At 45.1% G+C, this 26,921-nt stretch overlaps 1 protein-coding gene across 1 annotated transcript; it reads right to left on the reverse strand.

The window, feature by feature from the left end:
- Positions 1-4,885: 4,885 nt before the first annotated feature.
- Positions 4,886-26,665, reverse strand: LOC144159866 (uncharacterized). The gene is made up of 6 exons (XM_077691528.1): positions 26,654-26,665; positions 25,039-25,119; positions 18,641-18,729; positions 16,364-16,546; positions 9,451-9,606; positions 4,886-8,570 (listed from the first exon to the last, which is right to left on the reverse strand). The coding sequence occupies exons 1-6, from the start codon at positions 26,663-26,665 to the stop codon at positions 8,567-8,569; spliced, it is 525 nt and encodes a 174-aa protein (XP_077547654.1). The 3' UTR covers positions 4,886-8,566.
- Positions 26,666-26,921: the final 256 nt, after the last annotated feature.

The following is a 26,921-nucleotide window of genomic DNA, read 5'->3' on the forward strand; positions in this document are numbered from 1 at the left end:
TTCAGGTGGAATTATTGACTGTAATGTTTACCTTAATAAATTACAGCATAGATTTGCGGGTGTCGTTATCCTTTCAGATTCTCTTTCCGTGTGCACCGCATTAAAAAATGACGAATATTCTTCCATTCTCCGGTCATTCCGTTCACTCGTTTCTCACCAGCTTCGTCAGATCCGGTTACTGTGGGTCCCTGGTCACACAAGGATAATAGAACAATTAGCCAATTTGGCTCTTGGTGGTCCTGTAGTCGTGAATTGTCTAATTGACTCTTTTCTCTTGCGGGCGAGGTTCAGGCGCCTTCAAATATTACAAATTAATCGGCACGATGCCTTTCGTTCATGCTCCGACTATATTCGCCTCTCACACGCATGGAAGCCTAAAATCTGCGAATCTCGTAAATGCGAGGTGGCCATCATTATATTTCGATGCAGAAATACACCTTTATATTTTTATCTACATAAATCTGGTCAGGCATTATCGTTTCAATGCCCTTTCTGCAAGGCTCCGCAAACTATAGAACACTTTTTTATTATTTGCCGCAGCTTTTCCTCGATGCGACGCAAACACCTTGAGTACAATTTCAATCGGCCTAATCTCCCGTTATCTTCAACCGTTGTTCTTTTCCTGGGTTATTCAGTCCTAGGAGTTTGTCACAGAGATTTTGTGCTCGCCTTTCACTCCTTTGTTGCGGCGACAGGCTGGCTGCCCTGCTAGACAGCTATTTATTCGTGATTTTTTTCTGTGTATTTCGTTATATCCCGAGGTTTCTTTTTTGTTCTCAATCTTTTTCCCTTTGTTTATTCTTTTTTCCTCTAAAATAAGCAGGCTCACCACTTATTCGTAACAGGCAGGTTTTTGGCCAATCCCAGGCATGGGTATGCGTCATGATCTCAAGGGTACCAACCAACCAACCTTTCCCAATCTACACGTGGAGATGGCCACCGGACCAGCTGACGAATTAGTGGAGGGCTAGCCAGGCCAGGACGCGCTACAACAAAAGAATTTGCCCTACGCGGCTGTGCAGTTAGAAGACGACGAAAGGGATCACTAGGATCGACACTAATTGAAACACTGCACTATCGTGATAAACTGAAATACGAACAACGGTGTGCTTGGTTTTCAGTACATGCTGCGCTCCCTGGCGACAAGCCGTGTATGCACAGCAAGCATAAGGTTGGGAAAGCCCTGCGGTAACTCATTCTTGCTGCGCAGGCGCAGCCCTTCGCTTATAATGCGGATCACGTACTAGAAACCAAGCGCACCGTTGATCGTATTTCAGTTTATCACATAGTACATACTTTAATGGTATTTGCTTTACAGAGCGTCCAAAACGGCTTTGCACTGTTGGGGTCCGGCTGCTCCCCCTCTCCTGGGATCCGTTTACAGAGTGAGAAGATTGATCGACCCCAGCTCTGCTGTTTCGCCAGCCTTGCACCACTAGTTCAAGCTGCGACATTTGTTAACGCGAAAGTGTTTTATTCCCGGATACACGAAGATTTCGCTGACGTCATATCCGTCATGGAAGTGACGCCAGTACAACGAAGCAAGCGGCCTGTAAAGGGTGCACCCCTGCACAAAGGGTCTTCTTGCGGGGAAGCAACCTATAGTACTAAAGAGTACGTTATACTTAGGGTTGTTCGCTTTCAGGTTTTATATTTTAACACGAAAGTGTTTTATGCCGCGATGCCCCAAGATTTCACGGACGTCATATCCGTCGCGGAAATGACGCCAGTACACCTTTGCCGAAGTGATCCGCCAGCAGGACGTCGCTCGCCAGGCACACCCTTAAGACAGCCGCCGACCCGCAAATCATACTGACAGTTCACTTTCGTGTTTTACCAATTCCTATAACAGGAATCAACCAGTTTTTTTCTAAGAACCTCCCCCCTCAGCCGATGGCCCAGCTGAAGGCTGCTCCCTGGGAAAATTGCGGTACCAGATTTAAAGATCGTGTGGCAAGGCCTTTTTTCCGTATGCGATGCAGGACTACCGCTTCATTGGGCGCACAGACCCCTCGGGCCTACAAGGGCGTTAACCTGTGCAGACACCGGGTTGTTGAGGCAGAATAAGTGAATTAGTGGGTTACTCATTCCCTAACTCAGCGCAACACTTCCTTGTTTCTCGTTTTCATTCACCTGCTCTTTCTCGTCGTTTGCAGTAAGCGCTGGGTGCACGTGTAGCATTGCCCCAAAACAGCTCCGTGCTATTTCTCTGAATTTAATGTTGGCCTTACATGACTCAGCCTAACGTACGTACTTATGCGGATCGGCCAGTGACGAGGTAGGCCGCCATCAATCATAATAAACAATACTGTGATTAAGCAGATATCAAAGACAATTATTTTATTGCACAACACCGCCCTTCAATACAACAAAAATGGAATCTACTAGTCCCGTCTCCACAACGACGTTCAGGAGGCGCTGGGGATGGTGCGTTCAGCGGAGGTAATCCGGTAGCCCTGGGTGACACCCGAGGGCCCTCGCGTGGAGAACTCGTGCTGACTGACGACACGGGCATTCCCCCCGAGGTGGTCCAGAGTCGCCTCATTAGAACGGGCTGCGCAAAAAGAACATGTTTATTGGGGGACTTGCGTTGTACAAGAGGTCCTAATCGCCGTGGTCAAAGCTGCGCATACGTGGATTCTCTGAAGCGCCACCTCCTCGCGGCGGGTTAAACCTCCAGGAAGGTCCCCCCAGCGCAGAGGAAGAAGGGCACGCGTGGAGAGAGGGAAAGCCTCCTTGTGAGCAATCAAGGTGCCACTCTTGGATAACTGTAGCAGGGGTAGCGACCAGTCACCCGCTGGAGATGGTAGGCCCGCTGGAGATGGTAGGTCGCGTCAGCGTCCGTGTGGGCAGGTCGATTCCACACACGCGGCACAAAAATGAGTTCACAGAGCGATGCACTTCCCAGGTCAAATCGAGAGATCTCAGACATTTCCCGGACTGCCTGGGTGGACCTGTGTGTAGGTGAAGGCTGGGAGTCGTGTTTATTATGAGGAGGCGAGGCTCTGACGCGGATAATCAATCTCAAATGGCCACAAGTTCTGCCATGTTTAAAGTAAGACGTGGTATGAGCATGTGTGCACTTTCGGAGGAATGGGGCGCACCAGGCGGGTGTGCAGGAGGTCTTGGGCCATTCCTTCGTCGACGTACAGTCATGGACAAATGAAGTTCGAACACAAAAATTTGAACCAGAACGCGCAAAACTGAATAATGTTGTTCGCGGAGGTCCAATAATAGCCCACAAATGGTATGAATTTGGAATGCCACATCTTCCAACTTTGCTACTCTAATTAAGCGATGTGTATATTTGCCTTGCATGGATAGAAATCATGTTATTTGCATGTTATGCTTAATATTTTCGTGTTTGCATTTCATTTATTTATGACTGTAAACTTGCAGTGCATGAATTGCCATCCGCCTCCGAGGGCAGGGGGTTGGGCTGCAGTGCCTGGTTATCACAGCGGCGTATCCGGGTGAGTGACCAGTTGTCTGTGGATTGGTTTCCGTTCCGAAGGGGAAGGTCAGGAGATTTTTGTGTCATTACTATTCTAGTTCACAGTAGCATTACAGGTGACTTAGAATCGAAGAAGTGGGCCAATGACGCAACAGCGGGAACTGTTAACATTTAGGCTGCGCTCACTCCGCCGACGTTCGACAGGCTCGTCCAGGGTGTTCGACTGCTCCTCCGCTTGCAGGGTAGCGGTCGTGCGATCCAGCTAGGCCTGCAGTAATCCGCCTATCCTCCCGGTTTCCAGTTTCCAAAAAGCCCCAGTCGCTTAGAGTGCGTCCCCGAAGCTGGGCTTGGATTGCAAGATAGAACTATTGATCGATTGTTGGGTTTAACGCGCCGACGCAACGCAGGCGATGAGGCGCGCCGTAGTGGAGGGCTTCGGATTAATTTTGACCACCTGGAGATCTTTAAAGTGAGCCGAAATCTCGTACACATGGGCGTTTTTGCTTTTCGCATCCACGATAAAAGCGGCCGCCGCGGCTGGGGATGGAAACAGCGTCCTCGTGCTCAGCAGCACAAACGATCTAAAATGCGGGCTACGCGCACCGCAGGTCTTCTGGGAGGTGCAGCGTCTTGGCAACTTTGTTGTGCACAAAACGAATCCACGGAGCCGCGCACCGAATAGCGCCCATTCAGTTCAACTCTCAGCACGCCCATTGACGACGCACGGTTGAGGGCATGGCCGCTTAAGGTCATCTTGAGGGGCGTCTTGAGGGGCGGATAATGGCACACTAACTTTTGCCACCTGGAGGCCTACCTGCCAGCTGTTCAAATCTGCATGTACCGATCAGGCTGTAATGTCGTCGGCACATATGAAAAAAATATTTACAGGATGGCATCCAACTGCTACGCAACGGGAAGGAGTGCCACATTAAATACTGGTGCCAACACATGGTGCCTTGAGGTACTACCCGCTTAAGAGATAAAATACCCTACCCTAACTAATCTTACCAAATTACCCACCATGCTTCGGACTTTCAGCTGGCGTATGATGGTAAGGATCACCGAGTAATTGACATGGTCATAAGCCTTATGGACATATACGGTTAGGATACTTCGTATGCTACCAGGTCTGCCGCCCAAAAGCACCATGTTAGAAATATGTTGTAGGCCACCTTCTGTACCGAGGCATGTGTAGCTGAGCACGCGCCTTATCTAATTGTTAATACATCTTTTTTTTAAGTGCGCAAAGCCAACGATACGCCCTCGTGTAAGAGAAACATCTGTGCTGGTGGTAAACCAAGTAGTGCCTCCATTTCTTTCGATAACCCCATTCAGGAGGTCTGGCAATTATATGAAGTCTTCAATCTTAATCTCAATATTGGGCTGCAGAACAGAGCAGGCCATAACAAAACTCGCTTGGAATAGAGAAGATCGAAGAAAACTGTACATTTTTATTCACAATACACAAAATAAGAGAACACTGCAATTACACCACACAGTACTCATTCACTTCAGCACGGATGTATTACTCACCAGGCCACATCCGAGCTTTGTCCCCTTTTATGTAAGCTGCCTTGCAGTGCACATAAAATAGTGTATTTCCCCCCAAAATTCTCGTGCGACGCCGGTGCTCATATCAGTGAATTTAGTAATAAATGAAAAGATATAACTCTAAACCTGTGCACACTCTCTTATCTCTGAGCGGTTTGACACCAAGCAGCTGCTCTCTTGCCAAAACAAGTGACTACAAAATTCGATACCAGCTTATCTGGCTATCCCTTAATAGCCCGCACACCAGAGCTTTACTTATCACAGTACAGTTATACTTTTTACGCTGATGGTGTGCAGTTTCACTTAATAAAAATGATTAATGGCCGTTTTTGTTTTGTTTTTATACTTAACAGAGGAGATAAGTATATAAAAGTCATGTTTTTTATGTTATCTTACTTATAGTGCAACACTGATAATTTGAAAATGGCCGCACATTGACTAGTGACAGTGGTACCAATACCTCTGACAAATGAGAGCAGTTCTTACAGTGGCATGGCCGTTTTGGTTTTCGTTTTGTGTTTGTTTTTATACTTATCAGAGGAGATAAGTATATGAAAGCCATGTTTTTTATGTTATCTTACTTATAGTGTAACACTGATCATTTGAAAATGGCCGCACATTGACTAGTGACAGTGGTACCAATACCTCTGGCAAATGAGAGCAGTTTTACAGTGGCCATGGACAAGACATCATATTAGCGCGGAGAGTAAGTCAGGCAAATCAGGCATGAAAGAGCCTCAGATCACGAGAGCAATACCGACAACATACTGTTAGTGCTCGTACATGGCAATCTGTAAATACTCTGAACTCACTACTTTTGCATATGAGCAGATATTTTTCAGTGCCAAACAATGCTTTCTGAATCCCAGCTTAGGAAAAAAATTGACTAAATACACATGTGAGAAAATGTGTACATCTTTTTGGGAAATACTTTGGCGATAAAGCAAAACTGGTTTATCGTAACAAAGAACCGTCTACATGTGCGGACACATCCTATCTAGAAGTGGCTCAAGGAATCGATTTCATCTTTTCAGGAAATACTTTGGCACTAATCTCAATCAGGTTTATCACAACAAAAATTTGTATCACTGTGCAGACATCATTTATCTGAAAGTGTTTGATCGGCACTCTTGCATCGACACTAAGACCAGTTCCAAAGTAAGCATGCAATTTTCTCCCTACACTTTATGCCAGCATAATGTATACATGAAAACAAGCACTAAAGAATAACGTTTATGCCCTACACTTGTAAACCTTGTACACTTTATGCCGAAACCGACGGCCCTGCCAGGCGTGCCGCACGCTGAGAGTGTCGCCTTCTGATGTGGTTGTTCAGGTTATATTTACGCCTATATGAATTTGGGCAGAAATTACATGAGAACGGCCTTTCACCAGTATGAACACGCATGTGATCCGTTAAGTGCTGTTGCTGGCTGAATGCACCAGAGCACACGCCACACTTGTATGGCTTTTCCCTTGTGTGAATCCTAATGTGCTTTATCAAATTGTTGCTGCGGTCGGTTTTGTAAGGGCAGAGGTGACACTGGTGAGCTTTTCTCATTTTGTCGATCCAGGAAAGTGGCCCACTGCTTGCTCCGTCTTGATGACAGATAGTCTGGTCTTTACAGCTTGGCAGATGTGGCAGATCCATGTGAAGGTTCCAGCCTGATGCATCTGCAGCAAGCACCATTTTTGAAACTGTAATGATATTTTTGAGGTTCATGGTTGATATATATCAACCCATCATATTGAGAATGAATTTTTACTATGATATTAGGTTCTGTGATCAGTGAACTACTGTACAGAAAATATTTGTATGTGGGCAGAAAATGTTTTTGCTTGAAGGTAGCACTAAGATGGAAGTATAAGACAGAACCAATATTTGGAGAAGGTGATGTCACAGCATCCTAAATAATTACGTTACATTACTACTATTCAGCAAATGTGGCAGAATATTTAAACTTAAGTTACTTTGTGCACCAAGTTGCACAACCATTCATTCTGCAAATCAAAATATTTCCAGAATAAAGTACAGCATAAATAATCAACACGCTCTACACTGCCTTCTCAATGAAACCTGCCATGTAGTAACTAGAGCAAAATGTTGTGAGGTTATTTGACAAAAGCAAGATAGATTCAATAGTCTAAATGGTAAATTAGTGAAAAAATACAAATTTGATGTTCCATTTGCCAGTGGAATTATTGATATTCTACTTTACAAGTTCCCTTTTAAGCCTTGAAAGTTACTTTAAATTTTGGGGCCATAAAAACACTGATAATTACATTCCTTACATCTTCAGTTTGTACAGTTTTCAAACTAGACTTGCAATTCCCCTTTTAGAGATGCATTATCCTCAAAAAAAAGGTCTTGAATTGTTTCAGACGCCCCATTCTATATGGGCTATTTCCCGTACAAGCCAGGCGAACTTTCTAAGCATTGTAGTCCCGCACAATGGCCAAGCGCCAGGCCGGGAAGTCGCTTGTACCTGCCCACTGGTAGCTGCCCGGCACCACCAAGGTACACAAATGTGCATGGTGACTTCGACAGCCAAGGTGGATGCTCAAAAAACCTAAGGCAGGTCTTTTGAAGATTCTTTCCATTTCTGCTTACAGCTTCAACACTGCTTTATCCTCCCAGTGCTTTAAGCGGGGACAACTGAAATCGCCATACTATGCCGAACCAGCGATATAAGCATGTTAATGTTTCAAATATCTTATGCTAAAATACCCTCTATCAAACACCGAAAACCAATACAATAGCTGCTGTAAAAACCACAACAAAACAAAATAAGCCAAGGCAATCCCCAATGTAACAAGAACATGCGAACAACTCATAGATGAAGTACAAAGTGAGCTTTTCCACAGTACTCTGAGGAAACACTATAAAATGCTAAAATAAACAAATTGCATGAGTGAGCCTGAGCGTTTTGCGAAATTACAAAGCGAAGGGAGTAAGCAGGCGCCCAGAAAAGTGAGGACAAGAAATATAGTACATGTATAAAAACGCTGTACTTCCATTAACTTGACCTTAATGCTTGCACAATTGGCGATGTTATTAACCGCTCACTTATTAATTATTTTTAATGTTGAAGGAACATAGTTTCAGTACATAATGCTGTCTTGAAATGGCCAAAAGCGATGATAACCAGGAACAATGCTACCCAACTTTTTTGGCAACATGGATGATGACGGCTGTGCAATATGTCCAACAAACACGCTTCATATGACACAAATCAAACTTTTCAACTTATTGGATGGACATGGCACATCTGCACAAAGGTATTCACCAGCACTTGCCAAAAATGGTGCCACAGACAAAGATACCAAAAACTACTGCTGATTAGTTCTTGATCAAGTGGGACCAGGTACACAAAAAGCATCTGCAAGGAACTAAACACATGAATGTCTCATGGTACAGAAGAAGCACAAGCAAGGACAGAAGAGAAGCAGGCACCACAATGTGTTCCACTGGTTCTCTTTCTGTGTCTGCATATTTTAGTGTTAGCACACCATGACGCTTCACTGACTAGTTTATTTGCTTGCGTTGGTGTGCACGTCTTGTCATCTGCAAAAAAGTACAGACAGAAACCATTACTGGCTAGATGAAGCACTGAAGAATCGTCTGCATTGCCTGTTAGACAAAGGATACAAAACAAAGACATTACGGGCAGAATTTTAGGCCTGCAGTGTATCGAACCGATTCCAGCCTAAAACACAAGTCGAGGCACACGCATTCCCAACCTTTTAAAAAATTGGTGCAAACAATGTATGTTCCCTTTTTCAACAGAAAAACTGTGCCATGAAAACCAGCACTACATAGGTAAAACTAGGCAGATAAGGCTTAGTTAAAACTACGGATTCTAACTTTTCGGTTTGGGTGCATGGCTAGGTGGTCATACAGCCGTAAGAAATCTATTGGCTAGATTAGTTATTAAGTGACACTAACCAGAATTTTTCACTTGGTTTTAGGTGTATGTTAACAGCAGCTAGGTATTTACCGAAACTATAAGTTCTAAAGCAAGTTGCTCCTTGATGCCCAACTCATAACATCAACTATCAAATACTCACCCCCAGCTCATATTAGCACTGTTACTGAAGTGTAAATTCAACATTACTGATGCAAACTTTAGCGAGCAAATCTCCACATTTGTTATGAATGCAGTAACATTACGAATTAGCAGCCTTTACTTTTTCAATACTAACATTTGTGCTACAAAACTATTCAAAACTGATTTGCACGTGATCAGTTAGTGTGAGCAATGGCTGCAAACTACAGCAAGCTGAACCTCCAAGCAATGCAACATGCACGGTTGTCAGAAGGAGATAGAAGAAGATGTGTTCAAGGAGCTGGGTGGAGTGTGAAACATGAAATGATTCAAGAAACTTCAGGCAAGACGGCCGTGCGAGCATATGACCAATGGGAGCCGGGCTCGAAGATCCCGTACACGGACTGCCACTGGATCTGAGCACGAGTTGGGACTTGCCGACGCTTGAGGGGTACGGAGGTGGCCAGCACTCGCCACCTCATTTGGCCAATGCCTGGGCCGCTGTTATAGGCTCGAACACACACTGGTCTGCCCACCCAGGATGTGGTGCATTCTCTGAAAGAAAGTATTCAGGTACAAGTATACCAGGTACAAGTGTTCAGTACCTGGTATACACCGTCATTACCAAAGCGCGATATTCAACCTAAAAGCCAGCTTGGACTCTATGATGGCCCTCGGCCCTCTGCGACTGCTGGAATTGTGAGACTGCGAAAGTTTTTTTTTCCGTCACTGCACTAGGACTTAAATATTTACAAACTCTAAATATAGTATAGCTCGATCTCTTGATCTGTGTGTGTTTCTTCCATTTTTTTTCTCGCATTCTATTCTAAATAAAATTTATTTTTTCCCTCACATTTAACGTCCCCAACCTTCAAGTGCTACTTCACTCGTAGCATGCCTCCAAGCCCAAAAGAACAACTTCTCTGCACTTTTCAGATAAGTACTTAAGAGTTCTAATCGGGCTTTTTACGCTAGAGCAGCTCCGTGCTACAAGGCATGCGCTATTAAAAGGTGTCTGTCTGATTTAGGCCACCCTGTAACTATTCACCTTTAAGAAAATTGTAACACATACAGCTAATTTGGGTTCTTGCCTCTATGTTCCTTTTGTGGCCTTGACTAGTGTGCAGCAAATTGCAAAAGAAAATCAGATGCTAACCTTCGCATCAGCTGGCTGTATAATACAGATTCATAAAATAGCTCTTATATTATGATGCTCTTCCTGCCCTCACTAGCATAACTGTGATCACTGGCATCTTTTTAAAACAATGATCACTGTAGATTTATACTATGGGTTCAGAGCAATGTGTTGGTAAAACATTTTGCAGCCTGTCCTTTTAAGAACTGCGTAAGGAATCGAATTTTGGGTAATCCCGCAACAAACAAAATGTCAGCATGTTTTAACTTTACCTGCTAGGTAAAATTTCCAAATAAGTAGTGTGCTACATATTATGATTTGCATTCAGCATCTCCAGAATTGATCATGCCTGTACGGAGGCAAGCAAGCAGCGTTTCACTTCGGCTTGCACACTCCACCCTGCTCAGCACACGCTTTTTGTGTGGAAAGTTTACATGCATTAAAATTTCTTGCACAAGCAGGGTATTGTGAGTACGGAGCAACTAAATAAAATTGTTGCCTCATGGCAAATGCAATTCTTATCAATTCGTTATTAGAAATTTTGACCACTAAAAATAAAATACCTGAAGCAGTAAATGTTGAGCACGAATCGAATAAAATACCAAATGCTAGATGTGACTGATTCAAATATTCACACATGTCTGACTAATTCAAATATTCACACAAGTGTAGTACCAAAAAAGTATCTATGCCCAGCAGACCATAGGTGCGATTTGTTTTGTACTGACGGTTCTATGGTTCTACCAGTAGTTACCAGCAGTGTAGCCTGGAATTTCATTTGGAGGGGCAAGGGAGTCACTTCAACATTTTGTGTATGTGTAGGTAATAATGAAATCTGATGAGCCCTAGATGTGACTGATTCAAATATTCACACATGTCTGACTAATTCAAATATTCACACAAGTGTAGTACCAAAAAAGTATCTATGCCCAGCAGACCATAGGTGCGATTTGTTTTGTACTGACGGTTCTATGGTTCTACCAGTAGTTACCAGCAGTGTAGCCTGGAATTTCATTTGGAGGGGCAAGGGAGTCACTTCAACATTTTGTGTATGTGTAGGTAATAATGAAATCTGATGAGCCCATTAGCGAAAAAAAGTTCAAGCAAAGTGGGGCTGCTGCTTGCCAACAATTTTCCAGCTTGAAGTTCATTTCCCAAAGCTCAAGTTTAATGAACGGCAGTTCTTTTTATACACGGCACATCGTACCCATCCATTTATATAGAACACTACTAGGATGCAAATGGGAAACAGGAGGAAAAGGAAAAACTGCATGAATGGGAGTAGAAATATTTTGCACGAGCGAAGGAAGGTTGTTGGTTGAATAGATAGGGCATAATAACAGACAAAAACAAAAAAAAACACAAATTTTTAACTATGAATTTTGCATATGATATATAGGAGTTAGCAGACAGATGACAAATGATGCAATGACATTTAGTGAGAAAGGAAGCGCACCATTTAGTGGGAACGACTGGAGCAACTCTTGAGTTACATGCAGATTGAATCATAGGCAAGAGAGCAATATGTTGCACTATCAATACGTAGGGATTCAAGTGACCCCGACCCACATAATGGGCAATCAACATCAGGTCTGCACACCTCTCAAACGTTGATGCCCAAGCGCGAGTGCTTTAGTGCAAATCCGCAGATCACACTACCGAGACATGTCAGGCGTCCTTAAGCATTAGAGAAAAAAGAAGCCACTGCCTACAGCTTTGCAGTGCTGCCGATATACAAGGACAGGCCATTGGTCAAAGCAGTACTGGCATGCAATAATGTACTCGGTATGCAAGCGAAGGCATGTGACTGTCATGTGCGACCCAGGCTACAAGACACGGCGTAACGAGGTGAAAGCTGAAACAACCTGCGATTCCCAAAAGCAGCCGCAGGCCATCAAATCAGCCTCCACCACCCCCACGAGCTGCCAGCTGGACGGAGCAGTTCACCTTCAGATCTTCCAGTCATAGATTATCAGTTTCAGCAAAGCCAAACGTACGCGGCATTGTGCCCAGTGGCAGCCAGCACACTTTTATAAAAAAAGACCTCACTTCGAAGTTAGAATTAAAAGTCGTAGGAGAGACAAGCCTTGGCGTCAATACGTTTACATCGTCAGTCACTTCTCAAATGGGAAGAATCGCTGAACTGCCACTCCACAGCCAGTTTTACAACACTGAGCTGCAGCCAGGAAACTACAGTACTCACAAATTGCCAAAATGTCACAAATATGGAGATGAACAAAAACATCCACGAAAGGCTGACGAACGAACCGCTCCCCAAGAATATAAGGACCAAGGTATTGACCTGCTCGTATGATCCGACCAACTTTGGACGATAACAGGAGACAAGATTTGAAGCAAGCAACTTGAAGGATTAGTCGCGATATAGACTTCTCTTGTATGGGTACCTCAAGGCCCTGTCTGCAAACCCAGCCCTGCACTTCATAAACCGGTACTAACTTCATACTACTCGCATGCCGAGTGCGCAGTCGACGAAGGATCAAGAGAGGACTCTGCACGGAATCTACGACATCCATGCAGCACCACTGTTGCCCTGTTGCCATGTGTTGTGTCTGCTGCACAATGCACCACAGAAAATGGAAAACCAAAGGCACTAGATGGATCCCAAGTGACCTTACAGAGAGAAGGGCATGCCAGAAAGCATCTACGTTGCCCGGAGAAAGATATGAGATGTTGGTTACACGAGTGCGGATTTTCGCTTTATAAAAAAATTATTGGGTTACCGACGTTGCCCAATGCTTTATCGGTCAAAGACGTATACAACAGGCACATGCACACAAATGGTTATAGTCAAGCCAGGATAGGACACATTTTAAGCCAGTCTCAGGAGAAGCTTCTCTAACAGCTGCAGCAGCATGCATTTACTTGAATGGTTACAAGTGCTGCCTTCAGTGTTTAAATAACTGCTGAAACACGTCCAAAGCAGTGTGGCCATATACTTGACTGCATCGAAAGAAAACAGAAGCAACAGCACTGACCCTGAAGCAACCAGGAAAGACCGACGATGTAGGCTGAACTGGGCAGAAGATTACATTTTTACCGGTAATGGTGGTGCTGTGCCTAATCCAGGAGCCATTTGCTACATGTTGATGTTTTCTACTCTTTTTTGTTACCAGAGAGTATGTTGGGAATTGCATAGAAAAGGAAGATGTAGCTCCTGACAGTGCACCAGTATCATCATCATTGTATTAGCTCTCATTCTTTGGCTTAAAGGGGTTCGATCGCGGTGTACTGTGGCTCCTTTCCCTGGGAGCACAGCCTTTACAGGGTGGCCAATCAGCGACATTTGGTGCCGATTCTTGACACGAGCAATAGCGTTTTGCTTGGCAAGTGTACCACATTGGGGTGTTGTCAGTTTGAAAGGATGAAAATAGGGTGGAAGAAAGAGAGAGACAAACTTAATTGATGACTCGAATTAGGGAGGGGGAGTGGCAGATGCCCATAGAGCTTCCGCAACACCCAGTGCTGCGACATCACGAACACTTCATTAGCAATGTCTTTGCCCCCCAGGGCCTGTCCCCAGAGGGTGAGCGAGGGGAGAGGGGCCATGGGGTTATAATGAAGCATAGAGCTCTGTGGGGGTATAACAAATATGAAGTAGTGAAATGAATGTGGAAAGGAGTAATGGTTCCTTGTCTCACATTTGGGAATGCTGTGCTCGGCTTAAAATCAGATATATTCTATCAGGCCTTGAAGTGAACCAGAGAACACTAGGCCATTTGGCCTTAGGCACGCATGGAAAAAACAACTAACGAAGCAGTGCAGGGAGATATGGGCTGGGCGTCGTTTGAAGTTCGAAAAGTGCAGAACAAAATATGTTTTGAGAGAAGGTTGAGAGCAATGAATCAACGTAGGTGGGCAGCTAAGTTGTTTAGGTACCAATACTTGAAAAGCGTGGACACGCAGTGGTTAAAGGAGCCATGAAGAGAAAATGCAAGTTGGTTTTATTCGAAAGATTTCGTGTTTTATAGTGCCCCCAGCGCTTGTCCGGATACAAACGGTGCTTTATTCACTGAGAAATTAAACAATTTAGGTTAAAATTTTGATTTTCCCGCTCAATCGTGCGTTTTCGTGGTCCCAAGTGACATCACGGGAACCGACCGCTCTGCAGCCTAGAGTGCCTTCATTCACGCATCCGCCGTACAGGGTAGAGACACGTATACGTTGGCGCCGCCATTTTCGGTTGCTCGCTCGCCGCCGAAGCAAGTCATTGTGTCAAAACCGCGCTAAAATTATCGCCGCAATGCGGTTTACTGAAGAAGTTTGAATCATATTGTCTGTTTCGCGTTGCTAGGTCTCGTGGGAAACGAAAAGAATAATGCGTTGAGCCCGTTGGCCCAATTGCGGCGGCACGGGACCGTTCAAAGGTTGTCTCCACCCTGTACAGTGGTGTTGGTTTGTTCCCGCGTTTCTTTACGTTCCGTAACCTAGATGGCGCCACCATACCGTGGCAAGCGTTTGGTTTGTTTTTGCCCGCATTTAAACCTGGCTTGTTTTTGTTCTGGGAGAAAATATTCGTTCCCTGAAACAGTGCTCGCTCGACAAATGTGGTCACGTAAGACACCGTTGCTTGCGTCAATCGGCCAGTGTCGTCTGAGACAACCCCAAGCCCCGCAGTGCTGTGCAGCTGGCTAAACCAAGCATGCTGTGCGCAGTACGAACACAAGAACGCATCAGTACTTCTATGTTTACATGTGCTTTCGTAACTGCCACTGTTTGTCCCATCATTCTTATTGCTTTGTAAAGAATGTGCCCTAAATTTAAGCGCAAATCGCTCGTTCGTCTAGTTTGTAAGCTCTACCTAATTTTTGTCTGCTTCTGCCAGCCTCCGCCAATCGCAGAGCTTAGCTCATGTGACATCATAGGTTCAGTTGCGGGAAATGAGCTGGTGGGTCGCATGACCATTCCCGTTTTTCCTAATTATGTAGCTTATTTGAGCGAAGTTTACGTTAAAAGTGGTGTCAGTATGATTCTAACGAGACAATCTTTTGAATGAACCAAACTTGTGTTTTCTCTTCATGGCTCCTTTAAGGAAGACTAGAAGGCTAATGATGAAATACGGAAAGAACAGTGGAGAATCCCAAAACAGCCAAGATAACCAAAAAAGAGGCACGGCAGATAGAAATGGATAAATGGAGAAAAAAAGGAAGCTAAAACGTCGTTAGAGATGTACAGGGCAGAGAAATTGGACATCAGAAAGGAAAATTTCTACGATAATTCCCAGGGCAATGCTTTGCTTTTTGAGGCTAGAGCAGGCTGCTTGCGAACTAAGAGCTTTGTGGGGAAGTATTCACAAAATGATGGGGTATGCGTGGTCTGCGGAAAACAAACCGAAACTATGCGGCACATAGTGTTAGAATGGGAAGGTATCGATCCAAATCTACGTGACGGAAATATTCGGCTTCCAGAAGCCCTAGGATGTAAGGGTAGCACAGAGGAAGCTAACTTCAAGGCTGTCGAGGCGACGAAAAGAGGATTAGAATGCTGGAGGACAAAAAGCAGAGAAAGGAATATTGCCTAGGACCGTTACCACCCGTAACAGAAAAAAAAGTATTTTGTGCCTAATAAGTTTTTTGTGCCTGCCCTAAGCACAGCTAGTATTAAACCAAGAGTGTAAAACATTGCTATATTAGTCCTTTTTGGTAAGATTACACGTCATCACCCCACTACAAAGAGGAAACCAATAGCAATCATCATCAGCAGCAGGAATACATTAGGAAACACAGAGTGTAAAGCCCTGTTTCCAGAGGATGAGTGGTGCCTAAGGGGAGAAGGCACGCCGGTAAAATGTTTGAGCTTTTGATGTGATATTTCTGTTCCCTTAGCAATTTCATATTTAGCGAGTTTAGTGCATTCCATTTCAGACAGATTCGACAGAAACCTGTCCAGCGTTTCCACATGCTGGAGTTTTGAGACCTCCTTCAGACTGCTGCACAATAATTGCCGTGATCCTCTCCGATGTTCGTAATTGCACTTCATCCCACCATAGTTACTCTACTTGGTTAAATGTGGTCATAGAGTCCATACAGGCGTTCAGGAACAGTGTTGTGGGAAATGCACTTGACAAAATGCAGGGCATGCAAAACACAGTGAAGATGCTTATCTACTATTTCCCTCGCAGGAATGAGGGGGACCATGCATGCTAAGGGCAAGCCATACCTGCTCCACATTTCAGTCAATTCCCAGCCTCCCAGTGTGGTTGTTTTGCTGCTTGTGTAGGCAGTCACTTCATGTACCACTGCTCCCACACAGGTGGTGCTCAGAGAGATGAAGACGCTGGCCAGTGGAGACACGTTGCTGCAGCTGGCTGTTTCACTTGCCAACCAGGGTGTAGAGGCCCATCTGCCAGTTTATTGTTTTTAAAATGTTCAGCCAGAAGCGTTACACTTTTGAAACTCCTTTTTATTTTATCGGCAGCAAGAAAAACCAGGGAGGGATAGCCAGGAAGCTAGAGAACACTCAGGGCCACAAGGCTCCTCCCTGGCACCATTGACCAAACATCAGGACGTAACAGCAGGCCTCTCTGTTACCAATGAACTTCGGAACTTTCAGTTTCGTAACTGTCAGAAATAAACAGGTGGTTTCACTTTAATCTTATGTAAACGCACACACACAGAAACACACACATGCATATACAGTAATACTTACTTATAATGAACTTTAATATAACAAAATCCAAAATAACGAAGTTACAAAGAATAATTCACCTAGTGCGTGTTGCAAGTCAGATATATTTACAGTGATACAATAAAGCCTTTTAATTCCAAGAAAATTGACAAGAATTTGTCCCTGACGACAATGGCAGAGGACAAAAAACCATTGCCGACGAAAGCAACTTGAGTAACCCACGCCGTAAACTTGGTGGGGGCACACCTTTGCTTCACAAAAAGCAGAAGCTTTCTCCCCAACTTTTTTTTGCTTTGATGTCACCCCAGGAGTGATGCTGCATGCGTTTTCCCCCTGTCCTTGCCCTTTAGGTATCTACCTCTACTGCCTCTATCTATGATAGAAGGCTGCTGCTCCTTTTCTTTATCAATGTTGCTGCCTACAATAATTCCTTAGCTCAGTTCGTAGATTTCCCACATTGTTCCGAAGCAATTAATAAGGTTAAGTGCATGAAGCATTTTCTGCTCACAACCTAATGGTTGCTTAGATTTTCTTGTCCTTTTATCTTGTTTACATTTCGGTTGTCCTTAATCTGTCACATATTGTTATGGTTGTATCTATAGTTTTGTGTAGTTTATGATTATCTACATAGTTATGTTTAGTGCTGTAATTATGTACATGTTTTTCTTTTGCTATGTCGCTCGTATTCTCTATTTTGTGTATTTCAACGGAGGTCCCGCGTACAGCTTCGGCCTTGACACCTTCCTCTGTACTACAACCCAACTGTAAACATGTGTAAATTACTGCAATAGACTTGAACTTAAACAACGCTTCACGCCCACAGCAGTAGGGCAGACATGTACCATGGCTGTCCACACGGCTGTGTGACACAGTGGCTTTGTGGAACTTGTCACCACGTGCCAGAATAGAGTTACAAAGAAAGGGATGACAGTGTGGGGGAAAACTGCACAAGAGATTGTCATCTGCGGATCTAGTGAGAGCAGCGATGCTAAGCCTACAGTTCCCTCTGTGGACCGGCCACGGAAGACGTGGCTTATGTGGCTGTAACTGTGAACATTCTGACATTCCACTATGTGGCTGTAGCGTGGACATTCACACATTACAAATGAAATTTGGTGAAGAAGCGTTTCGAAGTACAAGCATGCTCTGACAGCTTCAGGGGGCATTTAGTGTCTTATTTCACATACAAACAAATACCTAGTGAAACGAGGCACCACTTCAAGCTGGAAAACATTGTGATAGTGCTGGTTTGTCATTACTTCTGAAGCCTTTCTCGTGATGTCTAATTTCCCTACATGTCTCCTAAATCTCTTGAAACGGCAATGCATGGCTGCCTCATTCCCACGAAAGAACTATAATTACTTTCCCAAAGCACAAGCTTTATCTCTACAACCATTATAAATCAAAAATTCACCCTAGAATACGCTGCTGAAATGAATATCAATTAAGCCCATAAATGCCTAAATAGCAGCATTTGAGCTGCACATATGCCTAAATGACTGTTTTCAGTGCCTGTCATGAGCACATAAAATCCTAATTTTTCTAGCTACAAGTTCTAGTCTCTAGTGGTCACTGACGGGGACAGAATTCAACATTTTGCCCTTTATTCTGCTTATTGACATAGCACTTGTTCTTGTACTGAATGACCATCATCATGACTCGTTTCAGGGTGCCACATACAACGTGCTTAGAGCGGAGCATAAATCGTACCCTTTAGTAAAAATCAGACATAATTCTAATGTCTGTAGTTTATACATACATGCAATGCCGGAAGAAACAGGTCATTGTAGGTGCCAGGTTTACACTCACCGCAATTGCCATGAAGCATTGTTCACAGATGGTCGCCAAGGCTTGAAGGTACCATCTTGATACAGGCTGGTTGACAGAGGCGTGCGCAGCTGCAAACGATAAAATATCACTGAAACATTTATGCAAAATCTTCAAAATTTCCTCTTTGAAGAATACCTGAGGACAACAGGAGCATGTTTTAGTCAAGCCTGTTTAAACACGGCAACCCCATTTGAAACAGTGTCAATACCAGAATACATAAGGACTGTTTGAAAATGGCAGCTTACAGATTTTATTACGTGGGCATGAGTGTGCACATAACCATACTGCTGTGTTTATTTTCGGTTCGAATTAGGGTATAACATGAAAGCCACACCAGCCCTTCGAAAGGCGCTGCAGTAAGGAGCTTTGAAGTAATCAAGATCGCCTGAGGATCTTGAACGTGCACAAAAATCTCAACACACAGGTGTTTGCTTTCGGCTGCCATGACAAGAACAGTGGTAGCAGCCAGGAATCGAACTTGTGACTTCCTTGGCCACTGAAATGAAGCCTGCCTGCTAAGCCGCAATTACCAGTGCACGAGGTGCCCTGGAATGAGGGAAACATTAGAAGAAATCGCGGGGAAAGAGATGCAAGCGCGTGTGAGTGGCTATGAGTGGAGGAGAAAGAGGAAACGAGCGTAATCAAGGGTCTCGAGAGAAGGTAGGTGAGGAAGAGGAATGAGGCATGGGGTAGTTCAAGAAAGATCGAGAAGCGATCGGGAGCAACCGGCAGATCGTCTACCCCAAGGTAGCCTGGCGGACCAGCAGCATTCGACCGGACTGCGGGTACACTGATCCTTCCAAGCACCCCGCGGTCCAGTGGCAGTCTACCGGACTGCAAGAGCGCTACCTCAAGCAATGCTCGTGCTTCAAACCTGACCAGCTTCTTTGGACAAAGTCACGTGAGTGTCATTATGGCGCCGTGACTTTTGTAAGACGCCTGGGCCACGCCACGTCAGCGGTACCATCCGCCAGCGATAGTCGCCATCGACGGGAACTTCTACTCACTGCCACTGCCGCCCAAAACTATGAGGTATTTCTTTTGTGCATGTCCCCGTGAACTCGGACTCTAGAACCCTTGTTATACTAGTTGCTTGAGTGTGTTTGCGTGCTATGCCTGACTTCTTCACCGTTTCTTTTCCTCTTATCTCTCATTTATCTTTTTGCATAAAGACTTTCGTTTTTGCAACATCGTCCCCTGCCTCGTCACTTGTGAGCTGCTCCAACTACGGCCCTGAACCTGCCATAACATCACACCAGTTTTAGATTGATTAGAAATTACTGTCACATCATCGCCACATGCTAGGTATAACAGTCTGGCCAGGTAGCATAAGTTAATTATGAGGTGGTGAATTCTTACTTTCTTATGTGTTTTAGTTTATTTCAACAAGTGTACAACAGTAACAAAAAAAACTGCAGCAGTAACGAAAGTCGAGCTAGTTGGCTTTCTTCAGACAATGCTCCCTTCCCTTTCCATCAAGGACCCTTTTTCTATCGTGAATTCAGAACCTGCCATTTCATTCCTGTGTTCTGTGAGAAACCAGGGCTTGAGGGCTTGAGTGAATTAAGTAAGACATAAAGAATCTCTACTATTCGTTTCCCCAGGATAAGTTAATAAAGTACGTTGAAGAAACAATTATTCAAGGCAATTCTAGGTTCCAATTTCATGTCTAAAACTGCTTGCGATATTTTTACAGTTGTATATGAGGCTATTTTCTGCGAGATTGACCTACAGGTGGCGACAGTGTCGCACTGCTAGTGTGGATGCTCCGCTGGGTGGTAGCGGGCGAATGCAAGCTGTGGGCACGCCTCAAGCCTTTTTCGCACCGTATGTGCGCGTGTAAGGTGCAGACAAGAATGGTAAGCTGTAGCTCGGTTCCTGAATGTTTAATGTATTGTATGGAAGCGGCAAAAGCTTTCATTACCACACCGAAAAAGCGGCGACCCATCGGGAATCACTGAACGGCCTAAGTAATGACAGCATAACTTGTAAGCCGTGGTTCATAGCAAGCTCGAGCTTTCCAGAGTATGACTTTCAACATTGAAAAAAAAAAATCAGAAATAAGGAAAAATAAGGAAGCCGTGATCTTGGGAATTCCATTGACAACAGCGGTTTCAGTCGCTTTCCTTTGTAACGATGCATAATTGCATTTGTGGGATGCCCCCTGAAACAGCGCTTCACTTCCCCCAAATGTAACAGCTAAAGAAATTCTGCAATATTTGAAAAAAAAAAACGTGCATAGGTAAGGACAAAGAAAAGAAAACACAAATACGAGTTCTTGTGTTTTCCTTTCTTTGTTGTTGTCTATGTGCAGTTTTTTTTGTCGAAATGTGCAGAAGAACCAATTAGTCCAAGTTCGAGATTAATTATAGAAATAATTGAGGCTACTGATGGCGGTGTCTTCAATGTGTCTTCAAAGAAGCATTTACACAGGCACACCACATGCCGTATGCCAAGGCAGCGGAGCGGTTAAGTTTAGACAGCCATCTCGGGCCTATTTTTTTACCGGCTGTACATTTGGGTTCAACATATGTTGGTAAAGCTGTATAATTTGGCCTGGCCCTATTAAGTTCGGTGGAGAATTTTGTGGTCCACCAAGTCGCTTTACCATGCCGACTGCGATTATTCTCAACTGACATCTGTGAATCTCAGTTGAGAGTCGCGTCAGTATTTTATATCTGCGCGTGCACGCCTATGTTTCCGTAAGACAGACAACCGCTAAGCACCGTCAGTATCGCGGCGTGAAAGACGAGCTTGATAGAGAAACGCCTAGGAAATTTTCACTGACCATTTCAGCGCCGAGTAGGTAGCTCTGCGCTGCCTTAGCCATTAAACTGTCGCACATGTATCCTTTGTTTCGTTTCGGACCGGGCCCTCGGGATTACAGCGGCGAAGGAGCCCCGCTACACAGCAAAACAGCGCAGGATGTGTTCCTCGCTACGGAGGTAGCATTTCTGATACAGGCGAAATACGGAAAGATCACTGACGTCTTTGGACACATTAGAGAAGCACAGTTGGACGAATTTTACCATATTCTCTACACGGCAGGCATTACCATCTCTCAGCTTCGGCGATTTACACTGCTCAAGCAACATTTATGCTATGCGTAGGCTCTTCGGCCCAAATGGGCGAGCGTATGCGTTTAGCACAACCTTTTATTTAAAAGATGGTAAAGTAACTACGCTCTCAAGAGTCGTGCAGATGGGCGAAAAAAATTATTTGGAATAAAAGCGTTTCGCCAACGAGCTCGGAAGGGCCGCACGGCCACGTTCTCGCTGCTGTTCCGTGCACTGCTGCAGTTTCACTGAGTAAAAATGAAAGTATCCCAAAATTATTTGGTGTCGACAGCATTTTCAGTCCGTCTGTGCCTATTTGCAATTGAAAAACTTCACGCACACGCCGCTCCACCAAACCATCCCACAGCACCTGCATTACGGCCACCGTAGCTCGACGAGCAGACAGGCCCTTGTGGCGGGGTGAGCTCCGACGGCATTCCGCAGAACAGCATGGAACGCCGAACAAGATCTGGCCGCGCCACCGCGCACAGTGCCAACACCTAAATATTCTTACGCTGTGGACCTGACTATAATAGCAATTCGGTTATGCTAAGCAAAACACGTTTTTGGGTGAGGTGATTCGTGTCGCGATTTGAACATGGGATACATAAAAATGAGACACGAAACACAACAAGACAGACGAAAACTCCCAACTTGTTAAATTTACTGAGATATTCGCCTGAAAAAAATACTCTAGCACGACTACAAAAATATATTTTAAATTATACATCCAAATTAACAAGCATGTTGCGCAGTATTAGCAACGCCTGTCCAAAAAAAGTGTTTATTTTTGAAAATGTACAAGTAGAATTCCCTGACATAAGCTCTTTGCGCGCGTAAAATATGTCCTTGTTAATGTATGGGACAGGACCTGGGTCGTGTGCACAATAACTGATTTTGTTAGTTACTTCTACCTAAAAGGCCACAGCACAATTTTACAATGGTGTGGCAAATGCACAGGTCTTGTCGTCTCTTGCGTGTTTCATGTAGTTAACTTTTGTCCTTTAAATAAACACCATGTCACCTTCAACAAAGCACCCTTCGACATTCCCAAAACGGCAGACGACTGCAGTTGTCGGTAAGAAGAGTGCAAATTGTCGAAACTGGTTTTAACGTGTTTCACGCTCTAGAGGTGACCGTGGTGACTTTTGCAGAACTAAACTAGCTCGTTATCTCACAACGGCCGCTGGTTATTGCATTCCTAGATGAATACCGCAACCAGAGGAAACTGTGCCATTTCTTATTGCCTGGCAAATGCACATAATCATTTTTTTTTTATCGTGTGCAGTGCACGGACGAGCAGCCGACGCCAGAGCGGCATCCCCACTAGGTACGGCTTGTCCCTCCGCCGCCAGAGACCAACTAAGTTTGATCTTGGGGCGAATAGACCAACTACACAGCATGACTTCCTAGAGATGCAGTGGTGCTAGTATTGGTAACGAATGCAGTTAAAACAACAAGAATGCACGTAAAGGAACGAAACAAGTGCACCACAGCAAAAGCCAACAGTGACACTACAACACAAAAGCCACAAAACAAAAAAGATGGCATAAACTTTGCGGTGCCAGACGACAACTTCAGTGGAATACTACAACTATAGACACTCCAGAGGTCCTTTGTCCTTTTAAACCGAAGCTTTTTTTACTTTTACCCCCCACCAAGGGTTCTGTCCCGACCATTGGTGTCAACAGAAAACTCTTGCAAACAAATTGAGGAAGTTACTAGCCCCGCCAGGAATCGAATCTGGAACGTATAGAGAAATGCAGTGAGAGCCCATTGTCTTATTGATTGAGCTACGAGCCAACGCAGAGACAGGGGAGAGATAGACGGTGCACTCACGAACACATCTGCGGGTTTACCCTCTGCGCTCTCACTGAATGCCACGTGATAGCGTCCTGCAATCTCTCACGCTGTGCGCTTCGCCCACGGCACGTGTAGTGGCCATGTCCGCGCCTTGGGCATGCGCTATGAGTTGGTATGAATTAAATGAAGTTCACACCAACGCATGCCATCGCACTTCTCCATCTGTTCCGCTGATTTCGTCGCCTCCGTCAGCGGTGACAGAGACGGAGAAGTGACATCGTCTAACACGGATTTTGAGGTTCCTTTAATTTTATTAAAATAAAAAAAAAGAGGTTCCACTCATGGGCTTCACCAATACAACTCAACCAACCACCGTTCATGAATCATGCATTCATTTAACCTTAGCAAAGAATATCTCTTTGAAGTAATAATGGGTGTGGTAAAGTGCATTTTACTTGTCTCTGGTTTCACTATTTGTAGAGCTACGTGTGTGAATTCAAGTGACGTCGCATGGGTAATCACTGTGGGTGCTGTTTACAGCTTTGCTTTCGACCCACCTTCACAGGGTAGATTGGCGCGTTTTTTTGTTTGTTTGTTTATTTACAAAACTGAAGTTTGCAAACACAGCAACTGCTCTCCCACTCATAAAAAAATACCAAGTGTCTTACATAAGATAAAACTCTACATTCCCGTGGTCCAGTAAACACAAATGCCGCGCGATATTTCACCATCTCTTGAAAGGTGTTGTCCAAGCGCAGGTATACGCGCCCCAATAAATGTAAAGTTGTGTTCATTCCCGGCCCAATACGCAACCACAAGCACCCCGTTTTAAAAAAGGAAGGAAGACGTGCGCCTAGGTGTAAAATGCACGCGTCGAAAGGCCGTAACCTAACATCTTCTGCTGAAGACAAAAACTTTTTCGCCAACGAGACGAACGAAACATTAGCATCAAATTGAAGAAATTATAACGACAGCATGAGAGGAATTTCAAAGGAATAATTACATTTGGGGAAATAGGAGCCGGTCAGCCTGCAAGGTGTTTCTTAGCCCCAAACACAAGCTTTCCTTTAATGTGCGGAAATGAAACGCACACTGTCGTGTTTGCTAGGCCCTTTACTACAAAAAAAAGACCAAATCCAGCAAGGTACGACCACTTGCAGCCTCGTAAGAGCTGTCAGGCTGCAAGCAACAATCTGCACTAAAGTTGATAAAAGTTCGAACTTCGGCGTTTCTGTAAGCCACATTCTAGCAGTGGGAAACACCTAGGTACCTTTCTTTGCGCAAAAAAAGCAAGAAATATAGTTCAGAATTAAGCACGTTGGGATCTAAACTACCCTTAGTAACGAAAATCAAAACAGCACTTCACCGGCTTCTAAAGCAAGCGCTTTTGTACGCTAAGCGGGTGGACGTTCAAATTTGTCCTTTACCATTCCACTGGTTTTGCATGTATTACCGAAACTGTTGTTAGAAAAACAAGTACAACAGAGGGAACGTTCCCCAAACAAGCTCAACGCTTACCCGAAGCTGGTAACACCACAAATTACGCTGCAGGGCGCAGCCATGTTGGCACCATTCCGATACGGCTAGCGGCTCTAAGCACTAGTTCTAGCCATCATAGCGTTCTTGCCGTAAAACTCTTACGTGTTGGAGAAGTCGTTTTTATTTTCACGCTTGAAAGAGAGCCAGAAATTTTTATAATTTTTATTTGTGCAAACCACTGACGGACTGGCTAAATTCGTGCAGTAGAGCTGCCCTGGGCATTTGTGTGCCCTAGCCAACTACACGAGACGAAGCGTCGCCTGCTAGCTGTTCAAGCAGACGACATGAGAATTCAGTATTAATAATACTGATACTTACGTGTAAGCAATGTTAAAAAGGTATCGGTATTATGAATATTGAATTCTCACCTTGTCGTCTGCTTGAACAGCTAGCAGGCGACGCTTCGTCTGGTGTGATTGGCTACGGCACACAAATGCCAAGTGCAGCTCTACTGCACAAATTTAGCCAGCCCGTCAGTGAGTGGTTTACACAAATGAAAGTTTGTGGTGCCTCGAGGCTCGTGCGTTGTAGTTGCCGTCCTCTCTTCGTTGTTCGGCTGTCACCCCCCTTCCCCCCCCCCCCCCCCCCCCTGCCCGTTTTGGAGATAGGGCCCTTCCGGGCCCGAGTCCCGGACGGCATATCCAGGCAAGCCGCCGCCGTCCTGCGCCGGCTCAGAACTGGCAGCGCCCGGACACCAGCGGCCCGGGCCTAGTGGCAGCAGGGCAAGAGCGGCAACTGCACAAGTTGTAACGTGTTGGCAGATGCCGAGCACCTGCTGCTGCACTGTGCCGTCTACAAGGAAGAACGGAGTGATCTACAGGCGAGCTACCGCCGTTTGGGCGGCGACTCTGGAACGTTGGAGCCGCTACTACGCCCAAGGCTGCCGCGACACTCTGCAGACAGGGTCCTGAGGGCACTGGCCTTTTTCGTGGTCCAAAGGGGCCTGTGCAACAACACTGGAACGTTCGCCCGAAAACTGAACGACCGTGTACAGCCATCGCCTTCTTTGGCTCTCCTCCTTTCCCTTTACCATCTTTTCCTCCCTCCCCCTACCCCCATCACAATAGTGACTTGCGGGCCGACAGCCACGCACCCTATCGTTGCGTTTCTATATATATAGAAAAAATAAAGCATTCTCGCTCGAGGCTCATGCAGTTACGTTCTGTACCACCCTCACCTTGCTGAAGCAGAAACCCACACTACCGGCCCGTACCTCCACCTTCCGGAAGCAATGTCTCTTGAGGTTCTCGCCATTGCCCATGACCTTCAGTCCTTTGCTTCTCTTCCCACCGTCCCCGAATACACAGTCTTTTCTGACTCTCACGCCGCTACTATACACATACAAAATCGCTCGCTACTTTCTATCCTTCAACACGAAGTCGAACGAGCGGTATCCGTTCTGCAGCCATCCATCATTTTCCTCCATTGGGTCCCTGGTCATTCTGGGATTGACGGCAATGAGTTGGTGCATCAACTCGCCCGCAAAACTCTTCACCGGGCACCGTTGATCTCCTGGCCCGGGCCCTTGGAGGACGGTGGGAGGCTCTCCCTGCACCGTACCTTCAGCTCCGTCTAGACAAACACCTCTACCCACCTCCTCACCCATCACTCACCGTAACGGAGGCTCGACTTCTTCGGCACATCCAAATGAATGCCCTGATCACTCCCTCCCGCCAATTCCTCTATCGCTATAGATCTGACCCCTCTTGTCCCAACTGCCCCACTGCCTATGCTGATTTACCTCATTGCCTATTCTACTGCCCTGTTGCTCAGCTATCACACTCGTATCCCTCCCCATCCCTTTTCATCACCATTTGGACTGCCTGGCTTGGCTCTGAAGAAGAAGAACAGCGCAGACTGGT

The sequence above is a fragment of the Haemaphysalis longicornis genome, unplaced genomic scaffold (assembly GCF_048455015.1).
Source record: "Haemaphysalis longicornis isolate Haplotype H1 unplaced genomic scaffold, Haemaphysalis longicornis Haplotype H1 scaffold_10, whole genome shotgun sequence".
NCBI classification, from domain to species: Eukaryota; Metazoa; Arthropoda; class Arachnida; order Ixodida; family Ixodidae; genus Haemaphysalis; species Haemaphysalis longicornis.

Bases quoted from the DNA above. Each gene is read 5' to 3' on its own strand.
- LOC144159866 (XM_077691528.1), bottom strand. The intron at 18,730-25,038 runs GTAAGCGTTGAG...TATCGTTTGCAG, and splicing joins TGTGGTGTTACCAGCTTCGG to CTGCGCACGCCTCTGTCAAC. The intron at 9,607-16,363 runs GTATGGCTTGCC...ACTTTCTTTCAG, and splicing joins TTGACTGAAATGTGGAGCAG to AGAATGCACCACATCCTGGG.